Source organism: Equus asinus, chromosome 7, assembly GCF_041296235.1.
Source record: "Equus asinus isolate D_3611 breed Donkey chromosome 7, EquAss-T2T_v2, whole genome shotgun sequence".
Taxonomy (NCBI): Eukaryota; Metazoa; Chordata; class Mammalia; order Perissodactyla; family Equidae; genus Equus; species Equus asinus.
Genome location: NC_091796.1, coordinates 59,933,547 through 59,949,746, shown reverse-complemented (window position 1 = coordinate 59,949,746; position 16,200 = coordinate 59,933,547). Strand labels below are relative to the sequence as shown.

The 16,200-nt window shown below is 35.1% G+C and overlaps 1 protein-coding gene across 14 annotated transcripts in view; it reads left to right on the top strand.

The window, feature by feature from the left end:
* ANKRD12 (ankyrin repeat domain 12) overlaps window positions 1–16,200 on the top strand; it is a 138,343-nt gene that overhangs the window by 79,327 nt on the left and 42,816 nt on the right. For all 14 annotated transcript variants that reach the window (XM_044773437.2, XM_044773433.2, XM_070513555.1 and 11 more), the window contains 3 exons: window positions 1,195–1,395; window positions 4,093–4,235; window positions 15,112–15,259. In XM_044773437.2, the coding sequence (XP_044629372.1) occupies window positions 1,195–1,395; window positions 4,093–4,235; window positions 15,112–15,259 (492 nt within the window). The remainder of the gene's footprint in view (window positions 1–1,194; window positions 1,396–4,092; window positions 4,236–15,111; window positions 15,260–16,200) is intronic.

Genomic DNA, 16,200 nt, shown 5'->3' with positions numbered 1-16,200 from the left:
CAACAGCTAATTTTCTTAATAATTTGACTGTAAAGATTATAATAAAATTCATTTATTCATTCAACAAATATTGCATGAGTACCACTATGTACCAAGAAGTTTCCTGAGTAGTCAAGATACAGTGACTAAGATAGACAATGTTCTTGCTCTTATGGAGCGTACGTGATAGAAATGCATAGATAGGAAACTCTTACTGACACAGTATACCTTAAAATCCGAAAAGTGTAAACCTTAAACTTTTTTCTTATTGAGGAAAGGATGATATTACTTTAGTGCTCTAATCATGTCAGTTTGCAAGAAAATTATTACATGATGCTAGAAAATTATTTTTCAGACTTGCTTTCTCTTGAAGTAGTTGTTTCTTTTAAATGGATGTAAATTTTCAGAATTAATTATTAACATTGCACATAATGTCTTGAATCCTTAACTGATTAAGACTAGTTTTTTCTTTGTTTTTTTCCCCCCAATAGTTCTGAAATGAGGAGGAGAGGACTTTGGGCATCACCTAGTTTAACTTTCTTGTTTTTAATAAAGAAACTGGAACAAAAATCAAAAGATGGGAATCAAAGAAAGCACAATTTTTTTACTTTTATCAGCCCACTTTTTAAAGGCTTTTATCCATACTGTCCATATTTCTTATATATCTTAAGCTTCGTTTTCATGCTAAAGTCATCCATGACCTTAATTTGCATTTAGTATTTGAACAGACCTCCAACATTTTGTCCAAGTCAGAGGTGTGAACTCTAGCCTTCAGTGTCGTTTCATCTAGGTCTTACAATAATAGCATAATATGCTTTGGAAAGTAGATTTTTTTTTGCAGTTTATAAGATTATTCATTGAGCACATGCTTTTAAGGTGCATGCTTGATACTTTATCTTCATTTTAAACCAGTGTTATGAATTGACAGAATAAAACATTTTTTTCTAAATTGGCTCATGCAATATTTGATAACCCTAAAGGAAGTAGAAACCCTAACTCTATGTTTTGGGTCAAATTATTAATGTATCATCCAAGTCAAGTTTCAGATCATCGGAGTGAGAAGATACTCTCCCTGTTCCAGGAAATTAACACATTACCTATAAAAATGAATGAATTAAAAATTCATTTTTATCACTGAAACAAAATTCATTTTGTTTAAATGAATATACAAAATATTTAGCCCAGAACTTTTGTCAACTTTGTTCTTTCTTATAGATTCCACACCAAATCATCCATCACAAACAACACCAGCCCAAAAGAAAACTCCTAGTTCCTCATCTCGACAAAAAGATAAAGTTAATAAAAGAAATGAACGTGGTGAAACTCCTTTACACATGGCAGCTATTCGAGGAGATGTGAAACAAGTTAAAGAATTAATAAGTTTAGGGGCAAATGTGAATGTGAAAGATTTTGCAGGTAAGAGGGATAATTAAAGACTAATAATCAGGAACTAAAATTTAAAACTTTTCATCTAAACAGATTCTGGTTACTGTTTAATGGTTCTACATTCTTTAATCCTCCTGCTAAAGTGAACGAGTTCTAAAGTGTACTTTATCACAAACTATTTTGGAATGTGTACGTGAAACCCTGATCTCTGCTACAATTTCATGTCAATGATTACTCACATTTTTAAATATTAAACTTATATTTTTGTTTACTTATATAACATATTACTATATAATTCCTTATCCAATTTAGGTTTTATTCTAGTGAATTAGTGTTATATAATGTTTTCAAAGTAGTTCATTCATAAGTCTTTCAAGAACAGTTACTGAGCCAGCCTGATGGTCTAGTGCTTAAAGTTCGGCACTCTCTGGTTTGGCAGCTGGGGTTTGGTTCCCAAGTGCAGAACGACACCATTCATCTGTCAGTAGCCATGCTGTGGCTTACGTAGAAGAACTGGAAGGACCTACAACTAGAATATACAACTGTGTACTGGGGCTTAGAGGAGGAAAGACTAATTAATTAATTAATTAGTTTAAATAACACGTTAATTTGAACATGAGGACTATAAGAAAGTAGTGGTGGTGTGTCCTTTTAATTATTCAAATGCCATGCGAATACATTCTTACTGTAAAGAATTCAAACAGTAGAAGTATACAGGGCACAATGTAGAAATCTCTTTAGTTTCACCTACTATATGTTAATACCCCCCTTCTTCCCCACAGAACTATTGTTAACAATTTGGAGGTTATCTTTTCCATGCATTTTCATTATAAATGTGAAATGAACATTTTTTTATGCAGCTTTTTTAAAGAAATCAGATCACTCCATCTATAGCTATCAACCTCTAGTTCTGTAATCTGCCATTTACTTAATGTCTTACAGATATTTCTGTCAGTACATACAGGTAATTCTACTTCATTCATTTCATTTCATCAGCTGCAAATACTGTATAATATAGATTCCATGGGTAGTACTTAAGTGAACACTCTTACAAAAATATCTTTGTGTATAGCTATGGAAGGATTTCAATAGAAAGGAAACTGCTAAATCATAGGGGATACATATTTAAAATGTTAAAATTTAAAATACAGGTAAATGGCCCTTCAAAAAATCTTTTGTTGTCAGTTTACGCTCCCATCAAGAGTATATGAAAGAGCCCTTTTCCTCACGTTTTCACTAAAACTGAATATTATCAATTTAATTAATAATCTGACAATGTAAAAAAGATCTTATTTTAATTTGAATTTTCTTTTCAATAGTGACAGTGAATATTTCTTCTTGTGCATATTATAAGTTTGTATGTATTCTGTGAATTGCCAGATCCAGTCTTTTGCCCATTTTCTTATGGTTCGGTAGAATTATTAATATGTAAGAGCCCTTCCTTTAGTGTAGATTTTAATTCTCTATCGAATATGTAAAGATTTTCACTGTCTGTGGGTATGTTTGGATTTTCATTAGAGTGTTGTTTACTGTACTAAAGTTTTAATATTTTATGATAATATCGGTTAATCTTTTCATTTGGGTTCTTTGGTATTTTATTTAAGAAAGCCTTCTCTGACCCCATATCTTAAAACTATACCCCTATATTTTGTCATTTCCTAATTTTGGTTTTTGTTTTGCTTTTACGTTAGCCCTATTAGAATACTCCTGAAATTTATTTCTCTGTTTGATATGAGTGGGGAAAAGGGCAATATACAGGTCTTTACTTTAAAGAATGAGACTTAAAATGTGCAGCATCCATTCTAGAGGAAAACTTGGTATTAGTATCTATCGGAAACCAAAAAAATGTAGTTTTCCCTTTTTTTAACAATTTCACTTCTAAGAATTTGTCTTAAGTATTTAATCATGGATGTGCATGAAGATTTAGTTGTTAGGATGTTTGTTACAGCATTGTTTCTAATATTTAAAAATTAGAAATAATCTAAATGCCCAGTAGTAGGAGCTTGTTTAAATTAGTCAGTGCAATACTGTGTTGTAGAAAAGTGTAATGACATAGATTGTTTTCATTGTAAATAGAAGAAGCAGGTTAAAAAACCTTCCCAGTTTTGTTCTAAAATTATAAATACGGGAGGGAGGGAAGCTCGTAGGATTTCTGCTAGGTTCTTTATTATATCTGGATGGTGGAATTAAGGGTAATGCTGCTTTTCTGCTTTGTATTTTTATGTTTCCTAATTTGTCTTTCATGAACATGTAACTTTTTTATTACAAAAGTAACTAAAATGATAAATTTATTTCCATTTAAATAAGTATTAAGTCTAGAAAAGATTATAGCACCTTAACAGATGAAAACCGTTAAAACATAGGGGTTTTTGTTTACTAAAAGGCCCTAACAAGCTTATTAATGTTTTGCCTCGTTTTTCTATTTTTCCATAGTTCAGATGATTGTTATAAATTACAGCAAGTTTCTATTTATTGGATAAGCTTAAATGTTTAATACTTTTGTCAATTACTTTTGCCCTAACGGAAATAGTAATTATTGTGAATGAACCTTTTGTAAAATTGGTGATGTTCTTAGTTTTTATTTCCACCAGCTTGTTTGTCACTCCTTTTTCCTTCTGTACTATGTGCATTTAGAATCAGTATGTTATACAGGGTTATGTATATAAAAAGTATATATATTGAATTAATACAAGTGAACCATATATTAAGTTAATACTCTAACTTTAGGTTGGACACCACTGCATGAAGCTTGCAATGTTGGATATTATGATGTTGCTAAGATCCTTATAGCAGCTGGAGCAGATGTTAACACACAAGGATTAGATGATGACACTCCACTTCATGATTCTGCTAGTAGTGGGCACAGAGATGTAAGTATGATAGAAAAATCAACAATACACATTTCCGAAATATAGATTCAACCCAGAATAATTTAGTTTACTTCTTAGTCATATAATCTCGTGTCATATTTCACTCATTGCCTGATTAGCTCATCTATATTTTATTTTCTTTTCTTTCTACCTTCTGCTAATTCCTGTCATAATCAGATTTAGTATTATCTTTTCATAAAAATCTGTTTAATTTGATAATTAATTGAACAGCTTGGCAAAATTTTTATTTCAAGGCCAGTCTGTCAGATGTAGTGGTTAAAGCAGATTTTACATATAATAAAAATTTTACAGTGTCATCCTGCCTATCTTTTTATTTTTTTAGACTTGTTAATATTTAGTGATCCCTTTATACAAAACACCTATTCCTGCATTTTACCTGACATTATTTAATATATTCCAATGGCTTATGTGTATAATAATAAAAACATGATATTGTAATCAAACATGATTATATATGCTTACAAATTAATGGCATTTTTAAATATCATGTTTAATTTGTTTTGTTGTAGTAATATGAACCATGCTGAGTTTTACATTCCAGTACCATTTGGAATCTTGGGCATGTTGATATCAAAGTTAAAACAGTCTTTGAGTAATGAAGCTCATGTTTTGAGTGTGTTTAATGCTGAATTCAGTTGCTGTAACCTGCCAGAGCCAGAGCAAGTCAGCCTGGGCACTATTAGCAATGATTCTAAAGCAGGATTTTGTTTTTCAAATAAATAGGTTTTCTCTTTTACTTGTTACTTTTATCAAAGAATACTTTGCACATAGTTTAGAAAGTTGAAAATTACTACTCAGCTTATAAGGATAACTCCTGGCTCCTTCCCATCCCTCCCCACTTCCCAGTACCTTTAGCCAAAAACAGCTATTGTAGATGGTTTCTTCGAGTAGTTACCTCTATTTCTAACAAGATGCAAGCTATTTTGCTTTTCAATTTTTAGTTGCTATTTATTGACTTCCTGCAAAGGATTTTATTAAATATTGCTGCTGGAAGACTCACAGAGTATATACTGTAATTATATTTTCTTTTTTGGATTTTTGTTTATTACCTGGGTTCATACATTGCCTTGTTCTACTTTTTGTTATTTAGTGTTCTGTACAACTATTGTGGGGTTGTTCCTTACTCTCTGATACAACTATAAAATGCCTCTAAATAAGGTCAGACACATTGATCAGTTTACTATTTTTGAGGAATATCTGTGGGATTTCTCATATCCTTATATACAAAATAATTGTATCCTGCTCTAATCGGGAGTAATTGCTCTTTAGATCGGTAGCATAGGTGCTGTCCTGGGATATTCCTTACCATTAATCCCATGTGAGATTCTCACACTTGTCTCCATGAGATTTCTTTTCTGGGTGCCCGTCTTAATTCTCCAAGGATATTAAATGGTTTGTTCTACTTCCTGCGTGGTCAGAAATTTCCCAAAGATCCTTCATGTTATTGCTCTGTTTTGGTGTATTTTTCAAGTTAGAGATCTTCTGCCAACTTCTGTTCACTCATGTTTGAATGAAGCTCTAAAAAGCCTGATTGACAAGATGTGTAATGTACGGAGCTTGTTGATTAGTGGACTCTCTGTAGTATGTTTGGAGGACAAGATGGCTGTTTTGTTAGAAGTCTCCTAAATGTCAGTATTTGTAGGTCCTTCCCTTGGGACAGATAGTTTCTCCAGAAAGAAATACTTTACTTTCCAGTCTGGGTGACATAAGAACGTTTTCCAGCATTCTAGAAGCCAAGCATAGGAAGAGTTTTGGTGTGACAGTGGTGAGGGGAGACTGCAAACTTATTCTATCTTACAGAAATTTTTATTTCATCCTCCTGACTTAAGTACCGCAAAATGGTTCTCCTCTGTGCTGATACCTAAACACAGAAACTTACTCTTATTTAAGAATAAATCTCTCTTCTTCAGGGATGGATAAGGTGCATTCAGCTGGCTGTGAGGCCTTGAGAAGAGAATCATAATCATTATAATTACTGTTTCCCTGGTATCTCTCAGAGACCTGTGAAAGTTTGAATAATTTCATGACCACCATATGCCAGGGCTATTAGTACTCCACATTATGGCTAACCAGCATGTAATTATAGCTTAAAAATCCTTTTTTAGAGTTTGCTCCTAGGACCACTCTCAGCAGCATCTGCTGTAGGTTGGGTACCCTGAGATTCTGAGACAGAAATTTGCAGATGATTGCAGAGATAGGAGGAGGGGAGACGTGATCTCTGAAACAGCACCTGTAAAGATGTGACAGCAGCAAGATAGGACAGAGGGAGAAGCTGAACTGTGATGCAGTTGTAACAAAGGCCTCAGGGCCTTTCTCTCAGGGAATTCCTGATACTGGGATGCTTTTCCAAGATATTCTGATTTAGGGCTAGGTCTTTGTGCCCCTATGTGGACCAGTTATTGGATGGTAGCTGCTGACAGCAAAGAGGCCTAACCCTTACGGGATGCTGCTCCCTTTGGCAGTGGCAATTCCTGGTGAAGAACTCAGCTGTAAGTTGTTAGCAAGCAATACTCTAAGCAGTTGGGGAAATAAGTATCTTGTTCCAGAAGAGAGGATCTGTGCAGTACACAATATCCACTATACACTTGGGCTAGAAGCTTCTGCACTGCACTGTTACCTGGCCCTATTGATCCGTTTTCACATACCTCTCAGCTCCAATCCACAGTATAGGCTCGGCTCATGGAAACACACACCATGTCTTCAACACTAGTGAACATACAGCCAGCCCTGGTGGTCGAATGGTTAAGATTTGGCGCTTTCACTACCAGGGGCTAGGTTTGTTTTGCAATCAGGGAACCACAACACCCATCTCTTGGTTGTCATACGGTGGCAGCTGTGTGTTGCTATGATGCTGATATGCCACCAGTGTTTCAGATACCAGCAGGGTCACCCATGATGGACAGGTTTCAGTGGAGCTTCCAGACTAAACAGACTAGGAAGAAGGACCTGGCCATCCACTTCCAAAAAAATGGGCCATGAAAACCCTATGAATGGCAGTGGAGCATTGTCTGCTAGGGCACTGGAAGGTGAGAGGATGGCACAAAAAGACTGGGCAGGGTTCTACTCTGCTGTACACAGGGTTGCTAGGAGTTGGATTTGACTTGATGGCACTAACTTGCAAATTGTTTCCATGACCACCCTCCCTCCTTCCTTTGATATCAGCAGCAAATCCAATCAACCTTTCACTCAGGTTTCTCCAGGCAAGAGTCAAACACTGGTGTATGTGAACTCCCAAACTCCAGACACTCAGGTAAAACTTTATTTTCATGGTGACCTCAAGCCTGAGTGCCTGTTATGTGGCATAAGGTCTGGAAATTCCCTTTAAAAATTTCCTTCCTTATACGTTGTTTTCCTATTGAATAGACCAGTGATAGTGATGGAAGAAGAAGATTTGGTTATCTTTTGGCAAGTCTGGCAAATGTACACAGCATTTCTTTTCTTTTTCCTTTCTTTTTTTTTTTTTTTTGAGGAAGATTAGCCCTAAGCTAGCATCTTCTGCCAATCCTCCTCTTTTTGCTGAGGGAGACTGGCCCTGAGCTAACATCCATGCCCATCTTCCTTTACTTTATATGTGGGACGCCTGCCACAGCACGGCTTGACAAGCAGTGCGTAGATCTGCACCTGGGATCCGAACCAGCGAACCCGGGGCTGCCAAAGCAGAACGTGCGAACTTAACTGCTATGCCACCGAGCTGGCCCCCACGCATTTCTTTTTAAACTGGATGAACACTACCATCATATTTAATATCTTGTTTTACTCTCAGTTCCATGAAATTAGCAATTACCTCTGCTTGAAACTCACTGCCCAAAATAACATTTTCTTTGAGGAGTATTTGAACAATCTGCATGGAAATGGACACAGGTCTTCTTTTACATCTTTATTGCAGGTGAAGATGTAATTGCTTATTGATCTAAACAACATTTGGAATTACTGAAATTTTTCATATTAAAAAAGACCTAGTAATGGAGTGTCACATGAATTATTTATCTGAGATTTTTGTACCTTTGTATTTTTAGGTAGTTGGATTTGTCTTTTTTGAGTCAATATACTTCAGTGAATACTTCCCAAAGTCAAATAACTTAATATGAAAAATGGCAATTAGATTCTATAGTAAGAAAAATACTCATATTCACAGAATAATATGATGACTGGAGCATGAAGCCAAATAGTAATAACTTATCTTTCATGATCATGTATTTTATTTGTGAATTACGTTACATTAACTTCTCACGGCAATGTTTGTGTGTTTTCACTATGAGACTAGAAATGTTCCAAATACTTTATATGTATGTATTCTTTTAATCATCACAATAAGCGAACAACCTTCTGGTGTCTCTTGTTAAAACTGTATGGCCTGTTAAATTTCAATACCCTCAACTTCTCGCAGAGCGTGGAGAAGCAATAACACAAGAGGTCCCACTCCTCCAAGATACTCCCAAGTTTATTGAACTAGTGTGGGTCCAAACTAAGGGACTGAAAGGGATAAATCTGTGTCTTTTTAGGACAAAAATGATTCATTATTCTGGAAGAGTTGTTTTTCAATACAGTATCTCCACGCTCTGGTGAGTAAGGTATAAGACATGCTTTGTAATGTCCTAGATCGGATTTCGATATTATCTCATATGTTTCTACTGGAAAAATCCCCCTTTTTTTCCCTCTCTCTAGCAGCAAACATTCTCTGCCTTATTTTCTTTTTTTGACACACAATAAAAAATTTTAGTGTCATGCTGCCTATCTTATTAAAAGGGCATTTTATTTTGATTGAGGAAAAAATGGAATTTAGAGTGAATATAGATGTGAATTCAGTTCTGGCCTGGCCGGTTTGCCAACTGTGTGATCTTGAACACATTACTTTTCTTCTTCAAACCTCCATTTCCTTATCTTTAAGTTAAATAATACCTATCTGAAGAGGATATTTTGAAGGAAAAAAGACACTGCATGTAAACACACCTTGAAATCTAAAATGTTATAGAAATGTCAGAGGTGAAAGTTTAAAAAGCTATTTTTCAGATACACTCAGTATTTTAGAAACTAGAACTTGGAAATTAAAAATGCTGTTTTTCTCATTTATGTTTTTTATAAGATATTTTTCATGATTCTCAAAGAAGTTCTAATTTTGAACAAAAATATAGCCTGTAAATGTTATTTTTCCTAAACTGCTCCTTGCTTACCAACGGACCAGTCTTTTCTCCTCCTTTGGCAGTTTGTACATACCTGGATGATAGCACTTACTACATTATTTTTTACTGATCTACTTGTCTCTTTCCTGCAAAACACAGTGAATACCACACATACAGGCTTTTTGTATTGTTTTGTGTTAGAGACCCCTGGAACCACTTGCCACAGGAGAAGCACTTAATAAATCCTGCATGGATGCATGTGTAGGTACATGGATGGATGGATGAAGGGATAGATAACTGACTGAGGCTAAGGAGAATGCCAAAGACTTAATCCATAAGGCCTGACAAATATAGGGTATATTTATTTCCCTTTCCACTGAATTTATCAGAAACTGATTTTTTTTTCCTGTGATATTTTAAGTGTTATTCTTTTGGCCCTTTCTCTTTTTTTTAGTGCATTATTGAGAGTTTATCAAAGATAGTTTTTATTTAAATGTGATATATAAAGATTTCCTGATTTCTAAATGTAATGTTAAAGAATTATGCCTTGTGAGTAAGACATGTTTCTATGAATACAAGTTTCTAAATGTGCACATAGCCACAAAATATTTCTAGAAGCTGACCTTTGAGCTCATATACTTATAGGGACTCAAACACTATTTCTGGTCTCTTTCCAGAGGGAGACTGGCATGCTATTTTCAAGAGACCTTTGCTTTTCCTCCTACCAACATGCCTAGGATAGTAGGAGTCACAATTCAGAGCTATTGAGAGCTATTTTCTCCTTGTTCTTTTACTTGTGCCTGAGGAGGAGGAGGAGGGAACTGAGAGCCGCCAAAGACTCTCATTTGTATATATCTGTACCATATATTATGAGTCACTACCAAAGAACTGGATTTCTTTCACTCATTAGTGCTCCTGACAACTTCAACCATCTATAAAACATTTCTGAGGTGGGAGAAGCAGAAAGACAGCAATTCTGTAGCCGGTTTTAAATTATTTAGAGTAAGAAGATTAGCATATCTTACTAAGAACCTAGTCTTTAGCCTGCCTTTTGCAAGTGTATAATACTTCATGATATAGATTTTTATAATACTCTTATTCTAGTTCTGTTTTGGATATATACCTTTATTTTCTTCTTGTCTGATCATTTTCACTTACTTCGAATTTGTTGCCTGCTATGTTTTAAGCAACTTTAAGTTACTTTAACTCCTTTTTGGAATAATTAATCTATAAAGTGTTGATTATTTAGGTTACAGTTTTCGTAACATGTTTGAATGAACCACCTGTCCCTGACTCATCATAGGCATGTCATAAATATTTGTTGATTATTTCCTCATGGGTATAAAAAGCTTTCAGCACTATCAAGATCCTTTATTCTGTTTTCTCATTCTAGAGTTCTAGCCTAAGGAAATAAGCTTAAAAATGGAAATTTTTCAACTTATGAAGATGTTCACTACAGTATTATTTGTAGTAACTAAAAGTTTTTTACTTCGGTTACCTTCTCAAACCCCTGAAATGATAGTAAAGGGAGATTTTAAAGGACATAGACCCACAAGGACAAAGAACAGAAGAGACAAGAAAATCAACATTTTGGCAAATGGAAATTAGAGGAATGAGTGGTTACTGACCTAAAATAAGGGTTTGGCAGACTTTTTCTGGAAAGGGCCAAATAGTAAATATTTTAGATTTTGCAAGCCACATGCTTCCTCCGCCACCCCCTCTTCCCTCTTCCTGCTCCTCTGTACTTCTCGTTTACTAATCCTTTTTAAAGTATTTTTTTTTAAATATGTAAACTATTCTTAGTTGGCAGGCCAGATTTGGCCTACAGACCAAATTTGCCAACCCCTGATTTAGAAGATCCAAGAAAATTGAAACCAAAGCCATTCCAACTCCTAGAAAAACTAAAGCTCAGGAATTGATGGCACTGGGTACTTCCGGAAGTGCCTCTTAAGACAGGACTGAAACAAGAGGATTGGATCAGTCTTTTTGACCTTCATATCCCCTTCTGACTCTACACATCCAGATGACTGCACTTTTCCCAGCCTAGCAGATGATTGGAGGTTTGTTTCCTGGCAAGTGTAAATCATATATTCTGGACTGCCAGACTGCCAGAATAGTTGAGAGTAAGGATTGAGTGTAAGTTAATTAAGTAAAACATATAGAACATTAAGACTCCAGCTTCCTATCAGCAACCAGGATGCTGACAGTAAGGCTTAGAGTTCTAGCCAAGAGTTGAAAGATTTCTCCACAGGAAATTGAACTAGCCAAGGTTGGGAGGATGAGGGGGTGGGCATCTGATGAAGTGGCCTAGTCATATCGCACTAGCATGAAGTCCATCTGTCAACTAGTCCTACCCATGCTACAAAGCTAAGTCTTTTAGTGCCTTACCCTTAATGTAGACAGCCAATGATCAGTCACCTGACATTTGAGGAAAGTCTCTAATGTGGAAAGCAAAGACCAAAACAAGTAAATAGAAAAGTAGGAACTTGGAAAATACAATAATGCCAGGAGGAACTTCAAAAAAACCACTGACTTTGCCAAAGAGATGAGTTTATTGTCGCCATGAAACAACTGGATGCATTAAACAAGGAACAGTCAAGAAATTTTAAAAAGCTCTTGAAAATTAATAATATGGTAGCATAAATGAAAAAATGGAGTATTGAGGGTTAAAGTTGAGGAAATCTAGAAACTAGGAAACAGAAAGACAAAGATGGAGGAGGGGAAATTCAGAAAAAGAAGATTAATTTACGAGATCCAATATCTTAACAAGAGTTCTTAGAAGACAGAACAGTGAAAACAAAAAGGACATTATCAAATAAATAAAACTAGAAATTTTCCCAGAACTGAGGGAACATGGGGTTTCAGATTGAAAGGGCAATTGAGTGCTCAGGTCAATGGATATAAAAAGACCAGGACAAAGATACGTTATCCTGGAATTTCAGAACAATGGGAGCAAAGAATGTCCTCAGGCTTAGAGAGAGAAAAGCAAGTTTCATAAAGGTAGAAAATCAGAATGGCATCAGACTTTCAGTAACAACACTAGAAGCTAGAAGATAATGGAGTGATGCCTTCAAAATTGGAGAGAAAATTATTCTATATCTAGGCTAAGTATTAATCCAGTGAGGATAGGATAGAAATATTTTCTGACATGTAAACATTTCAAAATACTTACTTTACTCTTTCTCAGGAATCTCCTGGAGTTGATGATTCAACAAAATGAGGGAGTAAACCAAGAAAGAAGATAAGATCTATATAATCCAACATAAAATTGAGAAGAAGGGTGTTTCTGGGATGGTAGGATTAAGGGAGATGCCAAGATGACAACTAGGAAGCAAATCTGGAGAGCCACCAACCATTTTAGAGCAAGTTAGGAGGTCTGGAGAAAGGAGTTTCTAACCAAAAAGAATGATAGTATATTAAATTGAAGAGATCTGTACTTGTAGCAGAAAAGGGGGTGAATTAAAGGTGACTATGTAGAAAACTAAGCAAATGAAAAATCAGGATAACTTCATGGGGGAAAATAAAATTGCATAAGAATGGAAATTTAGTCATAGTGTACTACTTGGCTCAACATTTATATTAATCATAATAATGCATACAAAAAAATAATATAACTCTATTGGAAAATTAGGAGGGAGGGAGGTGTGTGTGTATGGGAGGAGAGTTGGGGAAAGAGTGCTGAATCCATGTCTTCCATTGTAAGACTGTAGACAGTGCCTAAAACTGAAAAATATAGAAGCAAGAGGCTAAGTATGTTGCTTGGAGATAAGTGTCAGGGACAGTTGTTCTTCAGCAGCAGCCTTGAAAAGCTAGTTGATCTTTTAAAATCATAAGCATGTATAATTTGATAAAAAGTAGTAAACAAAATGAAGAATAAGCTATTAACAGTTGGAATCATGAGTAGTTTTTCTTCACACATTCTTTTACATTTCAAATTTTCCACATCAATAGCTGCTGCTTTCATAGTCTAGAAAAAATTTTTCATTATTTAATTCACTATGAATCTTCCATTATTCTTAAATACTTTCATTTGTTAGAAATTCCTACTTTACAGAATCTTGTTTAATATTGTTTCTTTGAAAAGACATGATATATTTTCTAAGTACCAGAAAATGTCATAGTTATGTGTTGGAAATACAAAGACAAATAAAGACTTGATCCCACATGAAGTTTATGGTCTAGAATAAGGGGAGCAATATGTTAATAAATTATAGTATATATTTACGTATGATAGAACACACTAAGGTCAATGGAATTGGAAGCTCAAAACAAGAGATGGTAAGGAAGCAGAATTAATAGCACTTGGCCACCTATTAGATGTAGAGTCTAAGTGAAAAACAAGTGTCAGTGATGACTCCCAGCTTTTTGTCTTCAATGACTGGGTATATTTTGCTGCCAGTCACTGAGAAGTGAAATAGATAGAAGATAAGGGTGTAAGTTTAATGAACTCTGTTTGGCACCTATTGGTTTCAGCTGTTCTACTGAAATAAAAATATATTGAGTTGCATATATCCAGTGAACATGTGGATGTTTGGGTTTGGAGCTCAAGAGAGAAGGCTGAGAAAGCAAGAAAATGAGAATGAATGAATGGATTGCATAATTGTCATCACATTCACACAGTCGAGTGAGTGAGATCTCCAAAGAGATGATGTAGACTAGAGCATGAGACAGTGAATCAAGGATAGAGCTCTAGGGAAACAATCATTGGCTTAGATCTTTACAGATCTTAGAAGACCTATTTCATAGGACTGAGAATAGCATAATTTTAAGTAGAAAAGTCAAGGGCCAATAAAAAGGTCAAGGCTGCAGGGGTTAAACATCTTTTCAGGAGCTTGACTGTAAAGGAAAGAAGAGAGTGAGCTAGAGGAGGGGAGTATAAGTTTGAACAGTTTTTTGTTTTATCTGTTTCATGTCTTAAGGTGAAAGAGACGTGAACTGGAGAGAGGGGCTTCTAGAAAGGAGCCAGTCAAAAAGAAGTTAAAAATATAGAAAGGAAAAGGATAAGAAGCAACAAAGAAAAGAAATGGAACAACTAACCAGGCAGATCCTAGTTTTGTGGAGCCCAAAGCTTACAAAATTTGGTGGGGGAGGGAAAAAAAAAAAATTTGGTGGGGGAGGAGAGGGTTTCTTTAAGAAAAATTTCAAAGCAATGAATACAAAATTAGATATAGGGCCTTGTAAGGAGACCATGAAAGTGAGAACCTTGAAATTTAAGCCTTGTTAGTTCTAAGTAAATCTGTGTCAGTTAATGTTAGTTTAAATTCCTGGGAGACGGGGAAAAGAACAAGACTAAGAGCCCTCGTCATGATACTAGCCTTAAACAGAAGGGAAATACTTCTTTTTGAGACTCCCTCTAGAATACACATTCCAAGAGGCCAGGGAGCTTGTTATTCTTGTTCACTGATTTATCTGCAAAACTTGGAGCAGTACATATCAGTAGGTAATAAATATTTGTTGAATGATGAAACACAAAGAAAAATGATAAGATTTAGTGCTAAAATAGCCCAGCTTAAATTTTAAGGAGGAAATTTCTTTGTAGTAGATAAGGTCATCAGATGCAGGGTGATGGCAATGAAGATGGAACTTGAAGAGAGTAATCATGATTTAGAATAGTCACTATGAGGATTGGAGGCAGAGTAGATCAGATAGAAGGATATTATGAGTGCTATCAAGAGAATAGTTGAAATGATACAGTCTATGAAGGGACTAAATCTTCCTGTTATTTAATGTTGCAGATAGTGAAACTGTTACTTCGTCATGGTGGAAATCCATTTCAAGCTAATAAACACGGGGAGCGCCCAGTGGATGTAGCAGAAACAGAGGAATTGGAATTGCTGCTAAAAAGAGAGGTGCCTTTATCTGATGATGATGAAAGTTACACAGGTTCGTTTCATATAATCTACATTCAACTCTTTGTTTGACATGAAATTTAGTAGAACATTTTACTTCTACTTTATAACACGTAAAATGTTTGAGTACCTTAGAATAATGCTAGCCAGCTTTTAAGATTTGTGGATTTAGAAACCTAGGTATTTGCTACATATTCTCTGTATAAATGGAGTTATAATGCTATTGCCCTATTTCCATGATTTTTTCCCCACAAATTGCTGATATTACATTGCAGCCTACTGCAGAATCTCTCCCCATTAATACCTCCACTGCTGCTATCCTGACTTCTTTTCATTCTTTTATGAATTAGAGAGCTACTAACCAAGCTCTTCCTGTCTTTTCCCGGTATTACTGAGTCGTCTCTGCATTTTTACTTTTGTGATATAGGTGGTTGAACTCTGGTCATTGTTGCAAGGTAGGGGCACAGTTTTACGAATACAATTTCAAAAAGGAAAGATCCACAAGAATATTTCAGAAAACTTTTGGCATGCTCAGAGTTTTTTTAAGAAAACCCAAACAATTAAAAATATAACAGAAAAAACCTTCCTTTATTGAAGAAAGTCTTTTGTCTACAGATTGGAAGCGTTCACCATGTTTCAGGCAAAAATCAATGAAAAAGAACTTAATAAGTCTCATAACTAGCCATATCCTCACAGAATTTTAAAGAATTTCTATAAGCAATTAGGTAATTCTACTTTTTTGTTGTTATATGTAAGGTAATAATAATCAAACCATACTTATTTAATCTCAGCCATTGCCAGAAGACAATAGGAGAACGTCTATAGTTTTGAGGCAGAAAGATCTACCCTTTACTTTTTTTTTTCTTTTATTGAGTTATAATTGACATATAACACTAGTGTCAGGTGTACAGAATAATGATTTGATATTTGTATTCATTGTAAAATGATCACTCCAATAAGTCTGGTTAACATTTA